At 39.8% G+C, this 8,802-nt stretch overlaps 1 protein-coding gene across 1 annotated transcript; it reads right to left on the bottom strand.

Annotated features, from left to right (window-relative positions):
• Positions 1-614: 614 nt before the first annotated feature.
• LOC116253330 (tubulin alpha chain) lies at positions 615-3,792 on the bottom strand. Its single transcript, XM_031628104.2, has 3 exons — positions 3,541-3,792; positions 1,939-2,173; positions 615-1,858 (listed from the first exon to the last, which is right to left on the bottom strand). Exons 1-3 carry the CDS (start codon positions 3,631-3,633, stop codon positions 831-833), a joined length of 1,356 nt encoding a protein of 451 aa, XP_031483964.1. The 5' UTR covers positions 3,634-3,792; the 3' UTR covers positions 615-830.
• Between the last annotated feature and the right edge of the window lie 5,010 nt (positions 3,793-8,802).

Genomic DNA, 8,802 nt, shown 5'->3' with positions numbered 1-8,802 from the left:
ATTAAAATAAAGGTCATGAAAAAGTGACCGTTACCGTCCCAAATTTGAATTTCAAAGTTTTGAATGCATTCCATCCAAGGACGACGTCCTCAATTCGCTTTTCCAGACCAACAGATGTCAGCACACAAACAGGTACGTTAAAAAAATCGGTACGTCCTAGGAAAAGTTACTTGCAATTATTTCCTAATTGTGAAAGGAAGCAGTTACAGCTTTCAAACACCTCTCTCTCTCTCCAAAATTAAAAAGAACATAAAAAATGGCCGGGACCAAAATTATTGGCCTTGGTACTATTGGCCTCCAAATCGAGCTGTTCTAACAGGTCCATTGTTTTGATCTTACTTAACCACATCAAGTGAATGATAGATTTCGTTTTAATGTTTCTATTGCAGAACAAGAAAAGCAAACAGATAAATAAAGATTAAACATTCCCACTTAACGACTCAATATTTTAATCGAAAAATTAATGTCAGCCCCACACTCGATTGAATAGGGCAACAAGGAAATTTTGAAATGAAAGCTAGGTCCACTTGTTAAGTGGGCTTAAATCCTTGAAACGCATGGAGGGTCTGAGGTGAGAATTCTAGCGGGTAAAGGAAATCAATTAAGCAGGAACATACTGCCAAAAAACACCCAGAAGAGTGATGGTTTTTACCATTACTGAACAGAGACTGAAAGATACCACATACGACACACTAGCGTATCCCCATCATCATATTAAAAGTTGATCAACCTTCGAAAACACGACACATGCGTAAACATTGGAACACAAGACATGACACAGGCAAACAAGAAAAGAAGTCTGAAAACCAGTAGTAAAAAAGCACAACACATCAATACTCGTCTCCTTCATCGCCATCTTCACCCTCTGCAGATTCAGCTCCTACTTCCTCGTAGTCCTTCTCCAGTGCAGCGAGATCCTCACGAGCCTCAGAGAACTCACCTTCTTCCATTCCCTCACCAACGTACCAGTGAACAAAGGCACGCTTGGCATACATTAGATCAAACTTGTGATCAATGCGAGAGAACACCTCAGCAACACTAGTCGAGTTGGAGATCATGCAGACAGCCCTCTGAACCTTGGCAAGATCACCACCAGGAACAACTGTTGGTGGCTGGTAGTTAATACCACACTTGAACCCTGTGGGGCACCAGTCGACAAACTGGATGGTCCTCTTGGTCTTGATTGTTGCAACAGCAGCATTCACATCTTTGGGGACAACATCCCCCCTGTACATGAGACAACATGCCATGTATTTTCCGTGACGAGGATCACATTTCGCCATCATGGAAGATGGCTCGAAGGCACTATTGGTAATCTCAGCCACAGACAGCTGCTCATGGTAAGCCTTCTCTGCAGAGATCACAGGAGCATAAGAGGAAAGCATGAAGTGGATCCTGGGGTAGGGAACCAAGTTCGTTTGGAATTCTGTGACATCAACGTTGAGGGCACCATCGAACCGCAGAGATGCTGTCAACGAAGAGATGACCTGAGAGACAAGGCGGTTCAGATTGGTGTAGGTGGGGCGCTCAATGTCAAGAGAGCGCCTGCAGATGTCATAGATGGCTTCGTTGTCGAGAAGGACAGCCACATCAGTGTGCTCTAGGAGAGAATGGGTGGAAAGTACACTGTTGTAGGGCTCAACAACAGATGTGGAAACCTGTGGAGAAGGATACACAGTAAAGCCAAGCTTGGACTTCTTTCCATAGTCTACAGAAAGGCGCTCCAAGAGAAGGGATCCAAGGCCTGAGCCGGTGCCACCACCAACAGCATTGAAAACTAAGAAACCTTGGAGACCAGTGCAGTTGTCAGCGAGCTTTCTGATGCGGTCCAAGCAGAGGTCAACAATTTCTTTGCCAACTGCAACACAATAAACAGATCGATGAGAAGATGGGTAACAACTAAAGTTTGCAAAACAGAGCACCCATGCAGATACATACTGGTGTAGTGACCACGGGCAAAATTATTGGCAGCATCTTCCTTGCCGCTAATAAGCTGCTCTGGGTGGAAGAGCTGACGGTATGTCCCAGTCCTTACTTCGTCAATGACAGTAGGCTCCAAGTCCACAAAAACTGCACGTGGTACATGCTTTCCAGCACCTGTCTCACTGAAGAAGGTGTTGAAAGCATCATCCCCTCCACCAACTGTCTTATCACCAGGCATTTGCCCATCAGGCTGCGCGAAACACATCCATATAATTGGGATCAGTACAATAACAACAAAACCAACGCCAGGGATTGGGCTATTCCGCAAACAGGTTAGCATAAGCAAGGAGAAATTATTACAAACACGCTCATAACTTTAATGCAGCGATAAAACGATTGGTTTCGAAAATGTACCGGATGTTATAAGAATTTTATTTTTGCGCAAGCATGCAAAGAAGCTGCATTGAAAATCCATATCCTAATAAAAGTACGTTCCATGAAGATAATCAAATAAGATCGCGATAGATACAAATAAAATATAACACCAATCAAGGAAAACAGGGACCAACAAGTAAAAGGAATGGTAACTCGCACGCGTTTCTTTGGCGATAACAACACAAAAACTGTCAGGGAAGTAACCCTGAGAAAATACGACATAATAAAAGTAGAAAAAAATATTGCTCCATATCTACGATATGCACAGGCGTTGGATATAAGAACCAGGCAACAAAAGAACGTCCATTCATATACACAGATGCAATCTAATGCGACCGAAAAACACTTCGCATCCTTTGTTATGCACAGAAGATTCAAAACAAACAAAGAAAGTGCTCAAACGGATGGAATAACTAGCATACAATAAGGATAAACAAAGCAAGTTCAAAAATAAATATCAAGAATCTAAGGCTTTATATTTTGAAAGAAGCAACAGCGTCGGACGAACGGGCGGCGAAATTTCACCCGCTAATCTACATCTCATAGACTTCGCTTACTGTAAGATAACTGGAATTTTCAAAAAGAAGCTCCGTCTGAGAGGTAGGACGGCTACGTTTTCACGGAAATGTTTCAAGTTACTTACAATGAAAAAGAAGACCTTTTGCACGGCCTTAAAGGCCCTAGATCTACATACAAAGAGATCTACCAATAGATCACACAAAATAAGACAACCGGACTTGATACAACACATTCTCGAAGCAAAGATCTCACAGAAACACGCCTTTCCATGAGGAAACAATATATACTTTCTAGATCCGACGAAAACAAACCGATAACATGCAGATCTAAAACAGGAAATTGAAAACAATGTGCAAAATGAAACATAGAGACACAAAAAACTAGAAATATATTTACACTTTAACTCAGGTCTCAAAAGTGCAAGATCAATCAGCACAAGAGAGACAATCTGCAAAGGCCTGAAAGAACAACCACTTATGCAGAATGAGTCCACTCAACCATATAGATTCTGGAAAAATCAGAGATAACACTACCAGGCCTTCAAAGAGATCCATGACAGGAAAGCACACGCAGATAGACTAGGTTTTCAACGATAACCAAGACGGAAAAGAACACTGGCGCACACGTACACACAGAGGAAAAGAGGTTAGGAGAGATGTCGACCTGAATGCCGTGCTCGAGACAGTAGAGCTCCCAGCAGGCATTTCCGACCTGGATGCCGGCCTGACCGATGTGGATCGAGATGCACTCCCTCATTTTCGGCAAAGAAGGGAAGGAATCAAATGAGGGAAAAGGGATAGAAAACGCTGGAGGGAAGGAAGAAGTAGAAAATGGGGGGCAAGAAGAAGAGCGTTTACGAAGACGCCTTCCACTGAATCCCTCTCCGACGCTGCCGCTGCGAGACCATTCTTGGCCGTAAGCCGTTTTATAGGAGGGAAAGGAAGAGAGGAAGGGAGCGGCCCTCCTCCCCTGGACCCTAACCCCCTGTCAGTTAGTTAACCAGGGTTGGTCTTTCCAGCTTTAGTCTGCCAGCTATTCCCTGATTCGACCCGGCCAACTAACTAACCCTGGTTACCACAGTTCCCGCCCTGCTTTTCAAATTTCCGGAATCACGAGGCGGAAACTTTTATAATGCCCATTATGCCCCTCCGCCTTGCAGGCCATGTAGGTACGGATATCAACGGTCCGAATACGAGTCGGGTTCGCATAATTCGATCTACTCGGACCTTATGTAATGGGATCTGGATTTGGATCCTGATTTTTAAACCAAATCCCAAATCAACCACCATTAACATCCAACGTTGTTTTATGGGTGATTCGGGGCGACCTTCATCGAAACTCAGACGAATACCGAAAATCAATGCAGATTCAATAGAATAACAAATTTGAATCCAGATTTAAATATATGGATTCAAAATTTGATCTGCGAGCAGGTATGCCGATCCATGTACATCCCTAGTAGAGGTAAGGGATGCCAGTGGGTTAAAAAGTACTGATTACTGATTTGAAACCGGATCCATTCTGTCAGAGTAGAGGAACATAGGTCTATTTGTCTGACTTGAATTCGGCGCATTGTTTAATTTGTTTAGGCGATTGAATCTGAACCAGAGATCCAATGGGGATCAATTACCCATCATTATGTAAAAGTGTGGATCTTACCATTGTCAGAAATCAAAATCTGATTTCCATAACTCATATCTGAATCCGAAGTCCAAGCCTAAATAGGGTAAGAGAGATTCAGAATTAAGCCAAGCCAAATTTAGTGAAGGGTAGACCCAACCAAATCCAAGACATTCTCACCCCTTCATAAAAACAGGTCAAAATCCAGAACTTAACTGATGCATCTTAATCAGATCCAAGACGTTAAAGCTGTCATCGTTTTAAATTGAATCCAAGTAGGGGGCATAGGCAAGTGTGGGCAATTGCCCACAGAGGCCAAAAAAGAAAAGAAAAACCTTCTTATTTTTGTATTGATATCTTCTAAGGTCCAGAATCTAATCAAATGAATGTTGATTTGATTGTGCCCACTATTACAATGTAAACTAGTAAAGATACAACTGAAATTGTGAATATGATTTTCATTAAAGATATAACGTGCAACGGAGACGCTTTCGGTGGAAAAGCTTTGCCATTGGGGAACCACATGTTCAATGATGTCCTATCTCAAGAAAGAAATAAATTATAATTCTTGTGCAACTGATCCAAAATATGTGTATCCATGAGCTAAGATCCAATCCATGATCATCTGAAAAATAGGCAAACAAATACGAGGAACAAACAGACAACCATTGCTCATGACGAAAGGGTAAATGGGTTGGATTTTGGCATCGGGGATACACTGTCTTCTATCGGATCCAGATCCGACCCATCCTTATGATACAAACCAGAACAAGCAAAGTTTGCAGTTGAATGCATCTTTTCTAGTTTTGAAGCAACGGCAAGCACCCTGATAATGGCCCCAGCTACCAACATGCTAACTCTTCTTCGTTGCCCTTTACTTCTTCTTTCATTCTTAAAGTGAGGAATAAACCTTTATAAAGAAAAGGAGATAACTTACCAAGTGGTTAATGAGAGGTTTGATGAGGTGACTTAATTAGAGGTTTTAGTTTTTTCTTTTTTTAAGAGTGGGTGGTTCATTTTACGGCCCTTAACTGCCCTCCCCTGTGCCAACCCTCCTTGGTTCACAGAGCATGCTTCAAAACCTTTTACGGTATAAAGGTAGAACACATTGAAACATGACAGTGACCACTCCAAGATTCGAACATGAGTATTTAGAAAAAGTGGACCATCTTGCCGCCCAGTACGCTACAAAAAAAAAGGAGTTTAAGTTTCTTTTTACCTCACATTGGTGAACAGTGGAAATCATGTTCTAGAAAATATATATGTTGCCATTTTCTGCAGATGTATGCAATCGGGCAAATGATTCGATATCAGTAGCGAAGTAGGAAAAAAAGTTGGATTTGAGACAGGAGATGGGGTAGAAATAAAATGAAGTTGAACAAAAAAATGACCAGAAAAAAACCTATGCTTGGAATAGTCTCTTTCGCCACATGGCCGTCAGCCCAATTGCAAGTTCGGCTAGGTCACTGTGGCTGCTTTGTAAATCTTGAGAGGTGATGAGATACCCTAAGAGACCAAAGCACCTCTTGGTAGGGGCGGAGGGAGAGGGACCCGCCTATGCCATGGTCTTACCTCAGCGAATTAAAAAAAAAAATACATTCAAAAAATTGAAAATTTTTAGTTGCATCATGTATTGTTTGGATTTGGGTTTAGAATTGAAAAAAAAAATACATTCAAAAAATTGAAAATTTTTAGTTGCATCATGTATTGTTTGGATTTGGGTTCAGTTTGACTTCACCCGAATCCAAAAGTTAGACTGTTTAGCCCGCCCCTAAAAAAAATCATGGCTCTCCCCTGCCTCTTGGTTCTAGTGCCGTGTCGAATCCTATGAAGTGTCCCATAACACAACAGTAGAGGTTGGTTTTACATTCTTATTGTTTATATCCCAATCTTTTAACTTCTGTCACTGCCCAGCAACGTTAACAAGAATCTGCTCATTCAAATCCACTTAATGGAACATCGATTGTATTGGGTGGCTATTTGATGAGGAGTGACACTAAATATTTTAAGGGTTTTTTTCAATCTTTAATTACTTTCACATAATTTAGGTTAATTTTTTTCCAAAAAATGATTTTTAATATGCTTTTTATTAATTGACCAAATAGGAAGCTTGGCCAATTCAACTCCAAAACCGATTCTTAAAGCAAGCCTTATATCTTTTTATCCAATTCCTGGAGCTAAATATTTAAGGACAAGTCTTTTTAGAAGCAGACATGAATTAAGTAGTGTCCTACCTAGAAAAGTATAGTCTCTCATTGAACACTGTTAAGAATCTTAACAGACTTGTAAAAAAAAGATTGTTAAGTAGTTGATTGTCATGGTTGCTAATCTTTTTTAACTAAAACTGAAACTGCAAAGACAAGGATGAGGTCCATCGAACCCGGGTGATTTACACATGAAACTTGTTAGAAGCAACCCGAAAGGAAGAAGACACGAAGATCTGGGAAGGGATCTGAAATCCAATGAAGATATCACCCGAACGAATCACCTTTTAAAACTCTCAATGTTGAATCCTCTAGAGTCTCATCCGGCATCAACTGATCACATAGGCGTATTTTGAGGGATCTAATTTAAAGATGTAAAAAAATCATTGGACAAGGCAGATAATATATTCGGTGATTTTTATACGCAGAGATATAATTAATAGACTCCATTAATTATATGAGGGTTCAGACTCGATCGTTATCAGGCAGACATTGCATTCAGTGTTATCATCAAGACTCAATTATACATGCACCGTTGAAGTAATAACATTTTGCGCCTGATGCATATAAGCACATGCTCTCAACACATATGTAAGATTCCAATTAGATGCTCAAATCGGAGCAGGCTATGTAGTACAACATGGCCGTCATATTCATATGAGTTTATTAATGCAATTACTGTGACTCAGATTTAAAGTGTCACATCTATCGTGTAGCAAAGTCTCTCCCTCTCTTTCCCCCTTTATATATATATATATATATATATATATATATATGTGTGTGTGTGTGTGTGTGTGTAGGGAGAGAAAGACACGCACACACAAAATTTAAAACAAACCAAATCCATATTTAAATGTCTGCAACCATTAGCATGCATAAATGTCCATGCATATGAGTTAATTTTGGATCGAAATGTTTGTACAATAGCTAAGATGCAACTGAAACGATCTAGAACTACAGCTAGATCAATCAATTTCCTTCCAACATGTTTCATATAAGGCTCGTTTGATGGGTTGAAAATTTATTTCTTAGTCATCACACAGCATCAAGGTTTGTGTTAATGGCGCCTAAAGTATCTTTCATTTCAAAACCATAGTAAAAATAAATCTAGACGTGCCATTTATCTGACCGATGGTCCAACTAGTTCCTACTTCCTAGTCTAAATCACGATAACGTTTGGTTGAAGACGAGACAAATTGGAGCCTAGGGACTACTTTTTGCAATTAACACAAATAAAAATGGCATACAAAAACAAAACCTCAACTTTTTCCTAGTTTATCTGGAAAAAAAAAATCGGATACGAGACCGCTTTTTATAAAACTTTTCAGACCTAAGAGCCTAGTTTTTTTAGTTTAAATTAAATCTATAGAAAACGGGGTCAAGAACCCCGTTTACAATTTTTAATACATAAAAATGAGGCAGAATGAATTTTCCACACTTAACAATCAATCCGGTTTTTTAGACTTAAAACATCTGAAAATCCTGTAATTGCTAAACACAAGGTCCTCACACAGAGACAGAGACAGAGAGAGAAAGAAAAGAGCAGAAGAAAAGAACAAGGAACAAAAAAATAGATGCGGAAGCAAAGACAGGGAAATGCAGGCCTATATCTCACTCTCCTACTAGTAGGACCACTCTTTGAAAAAAAAAAAAAGGACAATTTTAGCTCCAATTTCTCCTCAATCTTAGGCTGAGCTAAGGATGGGGAAAGATACCAACCCACTAAGCAAAATGAATAAAATAAAATTAATATTGATCAAACTTAAAATGCCCATGTTAACCAATGAAGATAAAGTGATCACATATTCACAAACTTATAAATAATCCTCTGAACCCCAAAAACTAAACGTCGCTATTCCTTTTAGATCCTCATGTGGGCGCTTTAAGAGACAACTAGCTGTAGTTGCTATTTGCCTATTTTAACTCGTAACATGTGCCTTTCATTGATTATTTACAAGGTTATATGCAATATTAGATGATCTAGTGAGCATATCAAGAAATTCTAAAAGAAATAAAGCCTTGTCCACATTTTCAAGTCACAAGAAGACCATTTTTCTAAAGAAAAATTTCCCAAGATTGAAATTAAATGACCAATACGTAG

The sequence above is a fragment of the Nymphaea colorata genome, chromosome 4 (assembly GCF_008831285.2).
Source record: "Nymphaea colorata isolate Beijing-Zhang1983 chromosome 4, ASM883128v2, whole genome shotgun sequence".
In the NCBI taxonomy this organism is placed as follows: Eukaryota; Viridiplantae; Streptophyta; class Magnoliopsida; order Nymphaeales; family Nymphaeaceae; genus Nymphaea; species Nymphaea colorata.
This window is presented reverse-complemented; position numbering and strand designations above follow the sequence as displayed.

Excerpts from the sequence above, each read along its gene's own strand:
- LOC116253330 (XM_031628104.2), bottom strand. The coding sequence starts at position 3,633 with ATGAGGGAGTGCATCTCGATCCACATCGGTCAGGCCGGCATCCAGGTC. Across the intron at positions 2,174-3,540 it reads GTCTCGAGCACGGCATTCAG|CCTGATGGGCAAATGCCTGG; the intron begins GTCGACATCTCT and ends TGTTTCGCGCAG. Across the intron at positions 1,859-1,938 it reads TGCCCGTGGTCACTACACCA|TTGGCAAAGAAATTGTTGAC; the intron begins GTATGTATCTGC and ends ATTGTGTTGCAG.